The sequence below is a fragment of the Nannizzia gypsea genome, genomic scaffold (genome assembly GCF_000150975.2).
Source record: "Nannizzia gypsea CBS 118893 supercont1.10 genomic scaffold, whole genome shotgun sequence".
Taxonomy (NCBI): Eukaryota; Fungi; Ascomycota; class Eurotiomycetes; order Onygenales; family Arthrodermataceae; genus Nannizzia; species Nannizzia gypsea.
Window position 1 is genome coordinate 438,989 of NW_003345192.1, and position 16,863 is coordinate 455,851.

Here is a 16,863-nt window from a genome sequence, read left to right on the forward strand (position 1 = left end):
TCTCCAGATGTACATGTACGGAGGAGCTGCTGTCGACGATGTACAGACCGTTGTCGCTGACAGTAAACCGTGCGGCACAGAGATCTTGTCTCATGGCCTTCTGCTCGCTCTCCGTTCTCTGTCTCGCTGCTGTCCCCGGGCGAGGGCGATGGGGAGGCCCTCCGTGGTCACGCTCTGTCCCGGTGGAGGAATGTCTGTCTGGTAGCCCGAGTAACCTGGTATTCTGTGCTCCATCGATACCATGGTAACTAACACACTAAGAGTACGGAGACAGTAGTTATACCACCATGTAACCGGACAACGGATACTCTTGTATGTAACGACCAGTCCAAGGCACAGGGCACGGCCAAAACCAAGGATATGGATGGATGGATCTGGATGGCCGCATCAAAGAATTCAATTCATGCAGGTCATCCGCTCTCCTTATCTTCTCGCTCTCGATCTCTGACTATCGTTTTGCTTAATATCTGATACCGAAAAGGGTTCCGTGTCACTGGTTCAACAGCCGATTGCAGTCGGTACTCTCACGGCGCACAGAGCCAGAGCCAGAGCCAAAGGCCAAAATCAGAGTTCCCTCCCCTGTAAAGAGCAAGCAGAGGTGTGAATGAACTCTGACTCCGTCGCCATCGCCCGTCGCCGGGTAACACCAGTTGTCCTGGTAGCAGGCTTCTCCCCTGCTGGCCCTGGACCGCCCAAAACTCCACCCTCTCTTGCATGTTTTGGAGACACACGCGCTATTTCCGGTGTTCTCCTCTTTATTTTCCCCGATCTCTTGTCCCTTTTTCTTTTCTCCTGCTGCTGCTTTCTGCTTCTGCTGCTCCTCCTGCTCGTCTGCAGTAACAAATTGGATACCGAGATACATCCATGCTTGGACCCGGACGTCAGGTTCCCTAGCCAGCCAGCCAGCCATCCAGACGCTCGCAGCCATTCCCCAGAACGAAGGAAGGATGAGCGAAAGTCGAAGAAGCAAAAAGGAAGGAAAAAAGAAAAAAGTCAATCGGGACAGTGCGAGATCTGGTCTTATTGGGCCTCCTCACGAACAGGGAGCCATTAGCGCTTCGTATCACCAGGGCAGCCAGCCGCGAAATAGAGTTGAGAAGCCAGCTGGACAACTTTCGTGCAGCTCCTCCTCCTCCTCGCCTTCGTTGCTTTTCTTTTCTCCCGGCTTTCTATCTCTGCATTCTCCTCTTTGGATGTTGCCTTTTTGCTATATTTGGGCCAATTGTTGGTTCCATGGCCTGACTCGGTCTAGTTCCATGCACCCATCTCACTCTCGTTGCATGGTTGCTGCATCAACTCATGCATGCATGCACCAGCAGAGTCCCCAAAAGAGTAGCAGCAAGAGATGGCAGATGGCCCCCAAAGTTCAACAGCCAGAATGGAGCTCACTATTCGTCAGCCTCCGTCAAACTCCCCCCTCCCCTTAGCCCCATGAGCATTGGCATCATATATCTTAGCGTGGCCACTTAAGCCGCAGGGATCTTAGTCGGTTCCTGTCGACTCCCCAGCATAATCACACGCTGCTTCGACTCGCTCCAGCGAGGGGCATCCCTGACTATGGCCCTTCTAAGGTTTCTATTCTCAGCCCCGCGGTTGGTGATCATCGTCATCGATTCGAGGTCACAAGAACAATCCCTCCCTGCCAATGCCGAGTCTTGTAGCAGCTTTGCTTGCCTGAGCCGGAAGCGTCTCAAGAAGACATTATTACTCCGCCCTTTTGCCGACATATCATACATATACCAGCCATATATATGCCCTTAGTATCATAGTATCACATCATATCGTACTCCGTAGACTGCATGCCAACATCAAAACGAACGACGTCAATGGCCAGACTAACCGCCGATGACATCTCGCTTTCCTTTTTCCTCACAAAAAGAGAAGAAAAATATCGAATACAGCGCAAACAGAGCTCCGTTCGTCCATCCCCAAAAGAATGACGAATGGCGGATGATGGCCCCGATCGGCGAGACCGTCAAGCTCGCTAGTCGCAGAGGCGCCCTTCATCCCTGTTTTGCTATGGTGGGGAGCAGTCTGTGAAAGACCTGCGGGCCCTGAAAGCTCTGAAAGCTCTGAAAGCTCTGAAAGCCTCCGATACTGTGGGTTTTTCTGATTACTCTACATGTCTCTTGACCTTGATACCTGCCACCTGCCTGGAGAAGGGTTAGCTTGGGGGATCCGTCGTAGCGTCGTAGCAGTCAGACACACTAAAGAGCGGCAGAAGCTCATGGAAGACGATACTCAGCCCTTGTTCCCTGGCCGCCAGCAGCTGTTCCCCTTCTCTTCCGGCTTCGAATTGATGTCATGGCCGTTTCATCTGCAGCCTCGACGTCGCCGTCTCTCAGCCCGTCTGTCTTGGATATAGCATCACCACGCGGTCTCTCTGCGGAGTCCTTCCCCTCGGCCGTCTCTACCGATGGTTCCCCTTCACCTCCACCTGCCTCCGTCGCCTTCTTCTGCTTCCTTCTCTTCTTCTTCTTCTTCTTCTTCTTCTTCTCGTTGTCGTCTTCGTTTGTTTCTTTCGCGTCGAAAAAGAAAAAGAAACAAAAACGAGAATAACACGAAGGCACGTGACTTGTACTTACAAAAAATCCTCATCTCGAAAATAACGAAAAAGACATACAAAAAAATGATACGAAAAGATGCAAAAAAGACGATACACCAGAGATAAAAGATAAGGAGACGGAAATGATCAATACAATAAGTAACAGACTATTTGATACGCGGCGGTTTTCTTTCGCGGTTGCCATGGGCTTCGGGCCTCCGCATCGACGCTCTAGCAGACGCAGGGGAAACTGCCTGGGCAACGGTGTAACTCCTTAACACCGCAGATTATACAGACTAGCAAACAGTTGATATTGCGATGTTCGGTGGACAGAGTGCGAGAAGAAAAAAAGAGACGGAGACGGAGATGAGATTTTTCTTTTTTTCCTTTCTCTCGGACGCCATGGATCGGAAATTTCCTCTGACCTGTCTCGCCGTTGTGCATCCTCCTGCGTGTTTCAATACTCAGTCCTGCCGGGTGCAGAGTTTTTCATTATGATTATTTGAAGCTCTCCAGCCCATTGATGGCCATGATATTACGTGAAATAAGACCCTTACCAGTTCCACCTGGACCCTTATTTTACAAGCGTTGATACAAAGGAAAGGGGGATATATATATAAGGGGCAAGCAGACAAAGATGGCCGCCTCACTCTTTGGACATTCGTTACTAGGCCCATCGATAATACTCAATTACTCAATTACTCAAATACAACCGTCCAATTTATCCTCAACCTAGCAGTTTGCTAAACAGTTACCTCCCCAACCGGCCCTCAATCTCCTCGCACACGGCACCTGTCACCTCGGCAGTCGTCTGCTGGCCTCCCAGGTCTGGCGTGGCCACCCCCTTCTCACACACGGCCTCGACACATTCCAGCAGGAGAGCGGCCGCCTCTTTCTCCCCGAGCCAGTGCAGCATCTCTGATGCCGTCCACAAGGTTGCTACCGGGTTGGCTTGTTCTGTTAGCAGGTCGAGAGAAAAAAATGTCAAGTTGGGATGATTGATATCAAACAGGGCAGAAGGCAAACTTGAACTTGGACGAACCACAAAACTCACCAATGCCTTTCCCGGTTATGTCGAATGCAGAGCCGTGGATGGGCTCGAACATTGACGGGTTCTCGCGTGTCGGATCGAGGTTGCTCGTGGGTGCTATTCCAATGGAGCCTGCAAGGGCCGCCGCCAGATCTGATAGAATATCGGCATGCTACGGGCAGCACGAGAGAAGGAGCATGTCACTGTCAGCTGCCTCTGGCATGTATGACGCATTCAGTGTACCCAGAGGTGGTGTCTACAGGGCTTGACGTACCAGGTTCGTAGCCACAATGGTATCCAGGCTCTGTGGCTTCAACACCATCCGCGCGGTCATGGCATCCACCAGCATCTTATCCCACGTCACATCCGGGAAGTCCTCAGCTACTATGGTCGCCACCTCGTCCCAGAGAACCATCCCATTCCGCTGTGCATTGCTCTTCGTCACCACCGTGAGCAGCTTTCTGTCTCGACTCCGCGCCGTCTCAAACGCAAATCTCATAATCCGCTCCACCCCGTGCCGAGTAAAGACCGATACCTCTGTGGCTATCTCCCAGGCCCGGCCGGCGTGGCTGCGGCCTCCTTGACCTGCATACTCGCCCTCGGAGTTCTCGCGAATGATCACCCAGTCCAGGTCGCCGGGCGAGCGAGCTCGGAGCGGGGACTGGGTGCCGCGGAAGATCTTGGTTGGCCGTACATTGGCATACTGCTGTAGGGGTTGGCAGATGGCGAGTCTCAGGCCCCAGAGTGATATATGGTCAGGGACATCTATCACCTTGACTTAGTATCACCTTCATATTCCACATTTACCGGATTACCCGGTACCATGATAGTAGTAAAGTAGACATGGGCATGGTAACTTAGCCACTTACCAGGTGCCCCCACGGCCCCGAAGAGTATGGCATCAAACTTCTTCAGCGTAGTCAAGGCATCATCCGGTAGATATTTGCCATGTTTCTTGTAGTACTCGCTGCTCCAGTCGAAGGTCTCAAAGTCCAGCTCAAACTTGTTCAGGGACGAGGCCAGCTTCTTCAGCACTGTTATCCCAGCACTGATCACTTCAGGGCCTATCCCATCCCCGGGTATCGAGGCAATCCGGTATGTTGGTCCAGGCATTTTAGTCTATTGTAGTTTGGTATGTTGCTGTCTGTATGTGTCGGTTTGGTGATTTTATACAGTCGATCTCGGGAGCTCTGCCGGAGTTAACCCCGAAGTTAATTCATAGAAGTTATAACGTGGTAGAAGACGAGCATCTTTGCTTCTCGGGAAGGGTGATTTACAGTCATTGCAACCGGGTTAATTCTATTGTCAATGGGTGTCATCTTAAATGTTTACAGAATTACATACTTTGCATTGAATGCTGTTGCCCTTTGGCTGGAGGACTCCTGCCCAACAGTATATCAGCAACATCCTTTATAAATATACCAAAAATGTCTCCAAATATCCAGCATGTTAATTCTTCTAGTTCCATATACGGCTAACAAACATCTCTTTTCTTGAAAGCAACTATAATCATGCACAATCTTCCAAATAGTACGGTCGTACGAATATTTTGTTTATTTATATGAAAAAGGCGCTAAGCCTAAAATAACCTCACTGGTGCTAACCGCATTAAGCAACGAAGATTTCGTGCAAAAAATCGACTTTGAAGATATCAAATTCAACTTCCAGCTTGATAAAACACATAAAGACGCCTGAAAAGGCCGTTCGGGAGATACCAAAGGGCAAGTTTGATATAGACACGCGATGTCGTCCTTCAATCCCAAGAAACGCCGTCGCGAAAAAGTCAATGTGGACATCAAGCTTGTAGAAATATATGATGATCTGGGCAATGAGAACGATGAAATCAGACTCAAAGCTGCCAGTGAGCTGCTCTCGCGGTTTACGCCAGAGGCAAACCCAGCGCCGGAAGATGTTGAGAAGGCTCTGTTGCGACTATTCAGGGGACTCTGTAGTAGTCGCAAGGCCGCCAGGCTTGGGTTTTCAATTGCTCTGACGGAGTTGCTCTGCATGCTCTTTGGTCCGACTGGGGGTGAACGGAAGAATGGACTTGCAGGGTGGGATGTATCCAAAGCAATTGATCTTCTGGAGTCGAATACGAACACTACCAATGCTGAGTCTGGACAGGTATGAAAGCCTCTACTAGCTTTTTTTAACTGGATGTGCTAATACCGTGGATAGGAAGAAAGAGACCGCCATTTTGGCAGGCTGTTCGGCGCAGAAGCTATCTTGAAAAGCTATAGTCTGTTCCAGCCCGGCGTCCCGTTTGAGCATTGGACTAGACTGCTCTCTCTAGTGTTTGAATTGGCCAACAAGAAGCCATGGCTGAGGGAAGAGTGTGGATATATCATCTTCATCGCCATTCGTGATATTGGTGCACGAAACAGAGATACCAAATATATTGACTCTGCTCTTGCTGCCTTATGCGAGAATAATCTGGCCAAAACTCCTGAAGGCATTGCCATCTGGCTGGCTGCCATGGATCTATCTTGCTCTCCGGCAGTTGCCTTTCCTTCTGGCGTTTGGAGCCACGATCACCCTTTGAACTCGCGCGAGAAGGCATCTTTGGCTAAGATTATGAAAGAGTCTTCCGGTCAAGATGCTTCCAATGGCGAAGAGGCAAAAGTTAAGAGCTCCGGAGTTTGGAATCCAAAACTCCCTTTTGCATGGGACCCAATTCTCACCAAGCTATATTCTACGCCTGTCGAAAAGGCCCAGAACGAGAGTAAGGGGAAGAAAGAAAAGTCAGCACAGTTGTCATTTATCGATTTCTGGACCGAAGTCGTTGACTGTGAGTTATCTCTCTCTCTCTCTTCCTGGAGTTCTAATTATACTAACCTGTATCTAGGTGGATTATTTGCCGCCGCTTCGTCGGAAGAACGCAAGTACTGGGGTTTCCTCGTATTTATGAAAGTCCTCAAAGAAGGCTCAGTCGAGGTAGCTAGTCAGATCTTCACGCAGAACTTCATGCGCTGTATGATGAATCAACTTGCCGTCGAAGACAGGTACTTGCATAAAATCGCCGTCAAGGCCGCCAAGTCGATACAGACTCGTGCTTCAAAGGAGCCAGACTTTGCTTATCCTGCCTTATGCGGCCTTATGGGACCGCGGGGCGCGGTCAACTTTGACCAAATTGCCAAAGTCAAGGTTGTCGAGAAGATCGTTACTGATGTATCTCACACTGCAATTAAGAAGCTTGTGCCATTCTTTGAAGGGCTGATTGTCAATCCGGAAGCTGATGATAAGGCGGCTGCATCAAGGCGCCAACTTATTGCCAACTTCCTGCAAACCATTGTCAAATCTGTCATGACTTCGGCTAAGGAGAATGATTCCGACGAACTAGATGCAGCCGTTGAGGTGATCATCCTGACGCTTGCTAAGTACACTTACTTTTCGGGCGAAGCTGCTAAGCCTACTATCAGTGGTACTACTAGGGAACTGTTCAGAAACAAAATCATGGCTTCTCTAAATATTGTCATCAGCAGCCAGAAACGATCAGCTGATATTGTATACAAGATTGTTCAGAAGATCCGGGACATGGAGGAGAACGGGGAGTCAGGGAAGTCCATAATTGATATGAGTGAAAGTATCACGGAGTCTGTCCATTCTGCCTTCAAGACGCTCAAGAAGATTAACAAGAAGGTATGTCCATCTAAGCTTCCTACTTCCTCACCATGTTTGAATATGCAGCTTATTTATTACAGAGTAAGCAAGATGATGGGGAGCAGGACCAAACTGCTCAGGGGCTTAAACTGCTTTACTCCTTGACAATTCTTCAAGTATACAATGGAGATGCGGACGCAGTATCCATGCTGGATGAGCTCAAGATGTGTTATGACAAGTTCCTGAGCTACAAGAAGGCGAACGATGAAGAAAGTGCCCAAGCTTCTGATGCACTTGTCGAAATACTGCTCAGCTTCGCCTCAAAGCCTTCTCACTTATTCCGAAAGATGAGTGAGCAGGTATTTGGAGCCTTTGCAGATAAATTAACCCATGCAGGGCTCGAGTCTCTACTTGCCGTAAGCTTCCTTTTATACATGTACTTTCTACGTTGGCTAATGATTGGTATAGGTCATCGATGCAAAGGAAAGTCTAGCAGGCCAACAGGAGTTATTTGATAAGGATGATGATGAGGATGAAGGTGAAGACGACGATGACGAAGAAATTGATAGTGATGTTGAGATGATTGACGGCTCTGATGTTGAGGTCGTCGACGCTGCATCGGAATCCGAATCCGACGATGAAGACGAGGAGGAAGAGGAAGAGGAAGATGGCGAAAACGAGAAAAACCTAGCTGAATTTGATGCCAAACTCGCAGCTGCACTAGGCACCCATCGTGCAGACAAAGACCTCGAAGCATCTGATGGATCTGACGACGGTTCCGACATGGGAGACGACGATATGGAGGCCCTAGACGCACAACTGGTCAAGGTCTTCCAGGCCCGCGAACAGGCATCAAACAAGAAAAAAGATAAAAAGGACGCCAAAGAGACGATGATCAATTTCAAGAACAGAGTGCTCGATCTACTCGACATATACGTCAAGAAATGCCACTCTAACCCGCTCGCACTCGAAATTATCATTCCACTCCTACGGCTATTACGGAAATCAAGCGTGCAGCAGCTTGTGCAGAAAGCAGCGAATGTTCTGCGAGAGTACACTCGGCTCTGCAAGGGTTCCGCCGTTCCTGAAGTTGAATCCGCCGAGCCCATCTGGAAGATGCTTGGACAGGTTCATTATGAAGCTATGCGCAGTGCGTCTGGACCGCATGGTGCGTCGTGCAGCCAGGCAAGCCTGCTTCTTGTCAAGGTGCTTGTGGCTCATGATAAGGAGTCCATCTCGGGAATTGTTGATGTCTATGCTGATACGAGAAAGCAGCAGCTGTTGAGCAACAAGTGTCATGTTCAGCCGTCTTTCTTCTCGGACTGGAATAGTTGGTGTGTGTCTGCTAGCAAGCAGCTGAAGAACTGACCTGGCCATTTTTTATGAATAAAATAGAATTGAGAACTAGTTAGCGAGCGTTTCTGGTGTAAACTGATAACTATTTAGTTAACTAACTATAGAAATACAATTAACTACGCTTAAGAAGCACGATTTGATATTTTTGATCTGCGAGCCATCCTATCAACATATTTGGCCGGGTCACTCGGTAAAATAACTATACCTCCAATTAACTACATCACCAACCAGCCATAGACTACGGATGAAGTCGATCATATTACGGATTATATATTACTCCGCATGCATAACTAGTGGTTAACCAGAGGCTGGTCGACTCATGGGTGAAAGGGAGCGCGCGTATTTCTTTGCTTCTTCCGTCTGGCGATCAGCAAACTGAATATCAATACTACAATTATTGACTACTTCGCTCTCCTGACAACCGATGTGTGTAGTTAATCTCAGCTAAAAAAAAAAAACTCTCGCAGCCTGACTAATGGCTATTTTTCCAGGAGCTCACGTCGTCGGAATGGCAAACCTGCGTCCTGCGAGCCTTGTCGCAAGCACAAGGTACGATGCGACCATGCACAGCCTGTATGTGCGCGGTGTCGGCAACGCGGGAGCGAAAGCCAGTGCTTCTACCATCCAGCGCCCTTGACGAGACAGAGCAATCAGAGGAGGCCGAGGAGGTCTACCACCGAGGAGTGAGATCAAGAAGCCCCTGGCCGGCTGGTTATATCGTGGAATAGAGAACTGACCGGCGGCTTATTAGCCAAACCACGTCTCCAGCGCGTAGTTTGAACAACGATGCCAGCTATTTATCTGCGACTATGGTCCCAAGCTCTTCTTTGGATACTGCAACAATGACCCCAGGTCTAAGGTCGGACGGGATGTTGCAATCTGCGGGCTATCTAGGGCCAACTAGCTTTATATCCGAATTGGAAGAGAGCCATGGGCTTACACATAGTACTGATGAGCAACCGCATGGTAGAGCAGATACCGCCACCATACAGCCGTGGTGGACGCAAAGGGTAACCAAAGCTCTAGGTTTGCTCCATGAGTTCCCTGTTATGAAGCAGCTGGTCCAGAATTACTATAGCTTGAACCAATCTGCTGCAATCCCGGCACCTCTGATAGTTGATACCCTCGCTGAACTGGAGACTACATACAATGAAAAGCTATATGAAAACATCTCAAATGAGCAGACTTCTGCGTTAGCCGTCTTGGCCATGAAAAATACACAGAAGACATTCACGATTCCACCTGCAGTGGATGGGGCACATTTCTCGAAGCTGTTTACAGGCTCCTCTATTCGGCTAGAAATAATTGGACTCATTTATACCCTAGCAGGTCGAGCAAGTTACTATGGATTATCTTATCCATCAAGTAGTACGATTTCTGGGTGTGATGCCGAGTTTCCTCGCAAGATGCTTACTGCAAGCGATACTATAATTCAACTTTGCAAGATGTTGACGCCTACGAATGATCTCACCATGTGGCTTATTCAGGAAAATTTACTTCTTTCTAGCGTCATATTTGGTTATTCCAGTTTGTTTGAACTTGCTTTCCCCTTATAGTTTACATGGATACTAAAAATATCAATAGGTTCGGAAACCTGGCATCGCCTGGGTGGCCTAGCTACAACTATATTCGAGCTGGGACTGCATAGAGACAATGGCTCGAGCTCACTCCCGGAATTTCTCCTTGAAACCCGACGTAGGCTGTTTGCTGCTTCATATCACTACGACAAGAGCTTTGCTACATTTTTAGGTCGACCACCTCTAATCTCACGGAGACATTCGGACTGCCCTCTTCCACTCGATATCAGCGACGATACCCTAGTATATAGTCGCAACGTGATCGAAGTTACACGCAGTTCACTAACTGGCGAAGGCTGGAGCTCTCAGCCACTTTTCCAACGAGCAGCTTGGATAAGACTTAGGTATATCATTAGCTCTTATAGAGAGGAAATTCTGGAGTTGTCGCTACAAAAGCCCGGACCTGAGCGCTTGACTAAGTTAAGGTAAACAAAACTCACAAGTCTAATTTTCCTTATGTATGGAAATGATATTAACATTACATGTAGGGATGTTTCCCATCGGTGTAACCAGGCCTGGAACTCACTGCCAGAACATCTGCGTTATATAGATTCTTGTTGGGATACTGATCTACCAGGAAGTGTGAAAATGATGCTAATTGTGTCATATTTAACGTACCGTTATAATGGCTTTCTTGTTGAGAGGATAATAGTTAAAGACTACGCGGATGCCCGGAATGATCTACTGAGCATCAGCGGTTCCATACTCACTACTGTGTTAACATTTGGCAGACAAAACGTGCGCTCGTTTGACATGCAACGAGATTTCATTTGGACGGTAAGCACCAAATACACAATTATCATTTCCGCTGCTGTGGAATTGGCCATTTATTAATAAATCACTAACTACTTTATGTGGCTCACAGTTGCTGCTCTTTGGCTTTGCAAGTGCCAGCGTGCTAATCCGAGAACTTCAGAAAGAAGTCAGGACAAAACAACCAATTCCATATCCCGGCTCTCGAGCTACCCTTATTCGCAATCTCAGTGTCTTCATCTCCCACCTGGAATCAATGGCGCGACCTGGTACTGCCGGCTCCTCATTTTTCAGCCGTGCAACTGAGGTCTTTTCACACATAATTTCCGAAGTCTTAGAGCCGGACCCTGTGCAGCAGGACACGAATCCGGAAATTAACACTGGTCTTGACGCATCTATGTTGGAAAACATAGATGGGATTGGTCTACTCGATTATGCAAATATACCTAACATTTTTGATCAAATGTTATTCCAACTTTAGCACCGATTTCTAAGTGCCTTAAGACAACTACTCTACTCGATTGCGCAGTAAAATTCTGCTTTTACTTGTGCAAAATACTTTAAATGCATGAGTGCTGCGTTTGCAAGAATACACCGTGAAGGCTGTGAGCCATGACGATGTATTCGACTCCGGACGATTCACCTTATCTACTTTTCCGACCTTCATAATATTCTGTACGATGGAAGGTAGGAGCTCTGGATTCTTCCGTTTCAGGTCTTGCCATACATTCTGACATATAAACATACCTGGTTGTTCCGGCCTAATAGCTGCAACCACAACATAGCTATCTGCGGGATAGGGGTTTGAAAGAGCATGGATTCGGATAATACCTTTTACTATCGTCAAGAGATAAAGGGTGTTGAGGTACACTCCAAGAGCAAAAGTACTGGTGAAGGAGTTTAAATATTGAGGTGGCCCAGTATTAATCTCAATAAGGAAGATACTTCGCTCCCGTGATAGGCCAGCGGATCTCAACCGCAAATCCATTCGCTCGTCCCCTTTCAGTATTCATGGCTAGAATTCCGCACGCGTGCCTCGGCGTGGGAATCCCGACATGGAATATAATTGATTCATGCAAATGCTGTCGCAATGAAGACTATTCAGAAGGTAGCAATCCAGATGGAAATGCTAACTGAGTTTCTTTGAAATTCCGGTACAAGGGAGGTTGTCAATCACCTCCAAAGAATAAATATCACCATCCTACAAAAAGAAATTGCAGTCAGTGTTTCTTTACCAACACGCCGGTTTGCCATGGTTAACGATTATGTGGATAATTTTTTATACCGGTGCTTCAAATAATGTCTCATTCCGAATTCCAGAATCCCAACTCCGAACGCCGGTTCTTCAACGATCCTATTGAAACCACTATGAACCAAACGTTCAAAGCGAAATCATATGCTACAATGGCTGGGATCGACCCCTTCAATGTGCCATCATATCCACGAATATCCTGAAGATCTCATATTAATCTGCAAATATGAAATCTCAAGAGATAGCTGTTGAGAACCAGCCAAGCTTAGCCCATGAACTGCCATCTGAATATGATATCCAGGAGCTTCAGCATGTCCCCGCGCCTTTACCTCTACGCGTTTGGCTGGCGGCACTTGTTGCTATGACGGAACGTTTTGCCTATTATGGCACACAGTCCCTTTTTCGTGAGCACTTGTCTTATACATAGCTTATAAGTATTTCCTAGCTATTTATACTGAAGGTACTATAAGAGAATTATATCCAAAATAGTCCGACGGATATTATTCCCGGCGCAATGGGCCTAGGGAAATCTCATGCAACAACTGTGAACCTAGCATTTGCAGTTCTTGTTAACCTATTGCCTCTACCGGCTTCTTTCATTGTCGATGGCTAGTTAGGGAGATTTTTGTCTTTGCAAATATTTACGATTCAACTTCGATGTTGCCCTACCCGAACATCAACTCCGAGCTTATGATCGAGCCGTTCCATGGAGCAAGGACTTTGCCAGTGAATTGCGCGATGCCCTATCGGCCTTCAAAATCTGGTATGCTGTCCTTTGGATGCCATGCTCTCGTCCTGGGCTAACAATTATAATCTAGCGTTGGATGGCCCATATTTTGGGTTTGTATGGGCGAGGATGCCCAAATTTCTGTATCCCAAGCAGGCCAGATGGAAACACACGGTGTCCCCAATGATCTTATCAAATCATCCAATCCTATTGCATATGTGACTTTCGGTGTAATAGTTCAAAAGCTGCTTTACCCTTTGCTACAACGATACAAGATCCGATTTGGCCCGATCAATCGAATCACCCTAGGGTTTGCTATTATATCTGTGGCTATGGCTTATGCAGCTGTTGTTCAAGCAATTATATATAGGGCCGGGCCTTGCTATATGTATCCTCTAGCATGTCCTGCATCTAGTGGTGGGAAGATTCCTAACCGTGTCCACGTTCTATTTCAGCTACCAACCTACATTATCGTCGCCCTTGCCGAGGTATTCTGCTGGCCAACGGGCTCTGAGTATGTCTATTCTCATTCCCCTAATAGCATGAAATCCATTTTGCAGGCATGCTATATCGGAACGGCCGCGCTAGGTATTTCCTCGGTATGGCACTGACGCCACTTGCAAAGGACCCTCTTCTCGTTATACTATGGTTAGTTGTGGCTGGGATGATATTTATAACTACTTGTTTATTTCGCTTTGCATTCAGAAACCACTAGGTATCAGTAATGGTGGGAGGACAATGGTATGAGGAGATTCACTCTTTTCATCACGCAGTTGAGTCGTAAATAACTAATCAGGACACAAATATATACTTACATTGGCTTATAAGTATAAGATACAATTGCCTCATTCCATGCAGGCAGTCAACAGCTGAATATACTCCGAGATAGAGTCGAAGAGTGACTTCTCCAAGGGGATCGACATGTGTTATCATCTATGTTTCCTTCAGCCGAATTTGACGGTATCAGCGGATCTTCTTCACTTGCACGCAGCCCGGGCTTTATTGCTTGCAGATTCCGCTTCCGGTATAAACAATAATGCTGAACTAGAAATACAACATCAAAAAGCAGGGTAATATTTCCTAGTAGCAGCTTGGATATATTGTTTATTATCCCAGACCAATCCCCCTGGAGGGAGGAGTCCAACACCAACTGTATTAGTGATAGAAGGGCGCCGGTGAGGTCCAGCAGGACAGCGAGTATACTGAAACCCTCGGTCGACTGGTAGCGCCAATTCATCACGGCCTGTGGAGTATACTTGATTGCCGTGAGGAACACTTTTATATTTCCAATTGTATTAACCTGGTTCATATATTTAGATAGAGGCCTTCATCCAAGTATGTTTATAGGGGTTTAGTTATGTATATAGCCACTTACTATATCAAGCCATTCACGCTGTGTCCATGTTGAGTAGAAGGAGACTCCGATGATATCTAGAGCAATAGCTCCTGTAGAACACCATAGTATCCAGATTGTAAACGGGTGTACTTTCAGAGAAGGATGTATCGTGTGGAAATTCCAGAGAGAAGGCCATTGTAATTGACTATAGATGAGGAGGCAGATGATTGTCCCATGTATTGCGTATGTAAAATCATTTATTTGGACCGTTGGCTCGGGACTTTGTGGGTGTCTCTCAGCATATTGGCAGCGGATCACAGGAGAGAATAGCAAGCTGCCATTGAAGATTGTATATGCTGCGAGGCCGAACAAGTTGAGGAGCGTAAAGTTAAGAGAGAAACCGTCAGTTGATCGCCGGCGGTAGTTGTGAATTAACTGCGGGTAGAATGAACATGTCCAGAGCAGGAAGTATGTCCATCCAAGCCCCTGGGAGACTGTCTGAGCAAGGGGCTTATTGTACATTGCTAGTTACAAATGTACGGCTCATTCAGTACCCAAAGAAGTAGCAACTATCAGAGCAGCTAGTCGATTTACTGACTGTAAATATAGTCATAACAGAGAATGAATTTGATAACTACTGGCCAACTCTCCAACTCCGCAGCCAGTAAATCAGTCAACCATTTAACCAGCCAGTTAACCATCGGCATTCGGAGTTCGGAGTTCAGTAGTTGGTACGGAGTAGTTAAAGCTGCTACGGGATCTAAGCTAGGCAGGGGTGTGTATCAACTTCTCTGGCGATTGATACGATCATCAATCAACTTTCGGCAACATATAGTACCTGAGTTATGTCAAGATGTTTGCAAGGTAGTTCAAAGTTATAAACCTCCTTTATCTAGTGGATAGGTAATGTTAACTTATAAAAGTTTAACTAGTTTTCTTTTTACTTCAAAAGCGTAACCACTTTATGGTGTACCATGTTTATCATTCTGCAAGAATACAAAACCAACTCGCCTATCGAGTGATGAAGAAATAGCCAGAGGGAAAAACCGAGATTTAAAATGCCAAAGAGGGTTAAGTTCATAGCCAAACGGTATCAAGGCAGCTAGACAAACGCGCGTCGCCTGTAGAGCACTATACATGTGCACAGAAGTCGAGATACAAAAGGGATATAGTCGGTATATATATGGAAACGCTGTTCTTCTGTCTGTTTGCCTGGTCTCACAAACGACCAGGTAACGATACCTCTGTATTAAGACAAACAATATTATAAAGGGAAGGAGTATTATTCTTCTACCTCCAATCCACAAAGCTGGGGCCGGCCCGGGTCCGGGGATATGGGTCCAAAATGAAGGGTAGTGTGTGAGAGGTTGTCCAACACTGGAGGATCGTATTGTAGCACTGTACGCGGTGTGCAACATTCAATTTTAATTCGAAGCTAGCCTGTTACGGCTCGGTAGATGCATGCATAGGCTGGTATCGTGGACCAGACAGGTTGGGTTGGTTTCCGAAAGCTGACCTTATCTGGTCTACAAGTCCTCCCATAGCACCGTTTTGTACAGGTGTGGTGTTCCCGTGGCTGCGGCTGCCATCCATAAGGCCAGAACTTGGGCCGGGACTCTCGTACCCGTCATCCTCGTCGTCATCGATCCCTTCTCGCTCCGAAAGGGCCTCCTTGCGCATCTTGGTAACTTTCATGTAATTGTAGTAAGCAATGCTTGAAATAGCGACGATCAAACCGACGATATTGACCAGGCTGAGCACTTCCTGGAAAAAGATGCCCGCTGCTGCAATGGTGATGACCTCCTTAAAGATACCGCAGATACTCAGAGTAACGACGGAAGAACGCCTCAGGAGAGCAAACTCAGAGGATATCATGCAAAAGGCTAGCATTCCGGGGAAGGAGAGGAAGCCTAACACCTTCAGGGATCCATGCTCAGCAGAAAGGTTATGGATGCCGGCTAGGATCTCATTGTATCCCTCAACACCGAGTGCAATTGCAAGCAGAGAGACAAACATGATAGGAGTAAGCAGGAAAAGGGTTGAGAAGGGGTTTGAGGTGGATGGGTGCCGAAGCAGGAGGATCTGAGTGAGAGCCCAGCGGAACCCGGAGAAGAAAGACGAAGCTATTATCAGGGCGAATCCAACGGCATGAAAGGAGGCTTCGCCGGCCACCATCATGACCACGCCCAGGGTCATGGTACATATGATCAGGATGAGCTTAAGGGAGGGAGTCTCGAGGCCAAAGAGAATGGCGAAGAGAAGCACAAAGCCTAGAGCAGAGGACTTGCACATGGTAAGGAAGCTGAGGGTGATGAAGCGTAGGGACATGTTGCCCAGCCCGATATCGAGGGAGGTAGCGCTCCCGCATGGCACGAGACGGGTAAGGTAGAATATCGGGGTAAGAGAGGGTTTGTTTGGTTTCCCCGGAGCTGCTTCGGGGCTGTTCAACGGCGGCCGCAGAGACGGGAAGAAGTAGAGCAGTATGGAGGCGAGTATGAACTGGACGAGCATGTGTAGGCTGGTAGTGAACAGGGGGAACTTGAAGTTGAGATTTCCCGGCGAAAACATCCATTTGTTATACTACCAGTAGTTAGCTTCCGATAACCAAAGCAAGATGAATCTAGAATATAACTAGTTATAGGCAAGGGGATATATATATAGTTATATTCCGTATACATACCAGTGTG

General features: G+C 47.3%; 9 protein-coding genes across 9 annotated transcripts; 3 read left to right on the forward strand and 6 right to left on the reverse strand.

The window, feature by feature from the left end:
* Positions 1-490: 490 nt before the first annotated feature.
* Positions 491-928, reverse strand: MGYG_08766 (hypothetical protein; the record flags this gene model as incomplete). The annotated part of the gene is made up of 1 exon (XM_003169174.1): positions 491-928. One exon carries the CDS (start codon positions 926-928, stop codon positions 491-493), a length of 438 nt encoding a protein of 145 aa, XP_003169222.1.
* A 320-nt stretch (positions 929-1,248) lies between these two features.
* Positions 1,249-1,727, reverse strand: MGYG_08767 (hypothetical protein; the record flags this gene model as incomplete). The annotated part of the gene is made up of 2 exons (XM_003169175.1): positions 1,249-1,388; positions 1,520-1,727. The coding sequence occupies 2 exons, from the start codon at positions 1,725-1,727 to the stop codon at positions 1,249-1,251; spliced, it is 348 nt and encodes a 115-aa protein (XP_003169223.1).
* Positions 1,728-2,225: 498 nt separating this feature from the next.
* On the reverse strand, positions 2,226-2,750 carry MGYG_08768 (hypothetical protein; the record flags this gene model as incomplete). The annotated part of the gene is made up of 2 exons (XM_003169176.1): positions 2,226-2,518; positions 2,714-2,750. The coding sequence occupies 2 exons, from the start codon at positions 2,748-2,750 to the stop codon at positions 2,226-2,228; spliced, it is 330 nt and encodes a 109-aa protein (XP_003169224.1).
* A 546-nt stretch (positions 2,751-3,296) lies between these two features.
* On the reverse strand, positions 3,297-4,688 carry MGYG_08769 (tartrate dehydrogenase/decarboxylase; the record flags this gene model as incomplete). The annotated part of the gene is made up of 4 exons (XM_003169177.1): positions 3,297-3,502; positions 3,600-3,747; positions 3,850-4,340; positions 4,445-4,688. 4 exons carry the CDS (start codon positions 4,686-4,688, stop codon positions 3,297-3,299), a joined length of 1,089 nt encoding a protein of 362 aa, XP_003169225.1.
* A 630-nt stretch (positions 4,689-5,318) lies between these two features.
* Positions 5,319-8,543, forward strand: MGYG_08770 (DNA polymerase V; the record flags this gene model as incomplete). Its single annotated transcript, XM_003169178.1, has 5 exons — positions 5,319-5,699; positions 5,754-6,363; positions 6,421-7,214; positions 7,277-7,591; positions 7,644-8,543. The coding sequence occupies 5 exons, from the start codon at positions 5,319-5,321 to the stop codon at positions 8,541-8,543; spliced, it is 3,000 nt and encodes a 999-aa protein (XP_003169226.1).
* Positions 8,544-9,006: 463 nt separating this feature from the next.
* MGYG_08771 (hypothetical protein) lies at positions 9,007-11,342 on the forward strand (the record flags this gene model as incomplete). The annotated part of the gene is made up of 5 exons (XM_003169179.1): positions 9,007-9,104; positions 9,283-10,058; positions 10,116-10,533; positions 10,597-10,885; positions 10,974-11,342. The coding sequence occupies 5 exons, from the start codon at positions 9,007-9,009 to the stop codon at positions 11,340-11,342; spliced, it is 1,950 nt and encodes a 649-aa protein (XP_003169227.1).
* A 997-nt stretch (positions 11,343-12,339) lies between these two features.
* Positions 12,340-13,451, forward strand: MGYG_08772 (peptide transporter PTR2; the record flags this gene model as incomplete). Its single annotated transcript, XM_003169180.1, has 4 exons — positions 12,340-12,517; positions 12,584-12,657; positions 12,731-12,876; positions 12,932-13,451. The coding sequence occupies 4 exons, from the start codon at positions 12,340-12,342 to the stop codon at positions 13,449-13,451; spliced, it is 918 nt and encodes a 305-aa protein (XP_003169228.1).
* A 251-nt stretch (positions 13,452-13,702) lies between these two features.
* On the reverse strand, positions 13,703-14,877 carry MGYG_08773 (cystinosin; the record flags this gene model as incomplete). Its single annotated transcript, XM_003169181.1, has 3 exons — positions 13,703-14,140; positions 14,216-14,700; positions 14,775-14,877. The coding sequence occupies 3 exons, from the start codon at positions 14,875-14,877 to the stop codon at positions 13,703-13,705; spliced, it is 1,026 nt and encodes a 341-aa protein (XP_003169229.1).
* A 742-nt stretch (positions 14,878-15,619) lies between these two features.
* Positions 15,620-16,744, reverse strand: MGYG_08774 (hypothetical protein; the record flags this gene model as incomplete). The annotated part of the gene is made up of 1 exon (XM_003169182.1): positions 15,620-16,744. The coding sequence occupies one exon, from the start codon at positions 16,742-16,744 to the stop codon at positions 15,620-15,622; it is 1,125 nt and encodes a 374-aa protein (XP_003169230.1).
* Positions 16,745-16,863: the final 119 nt, after the last annotated feature.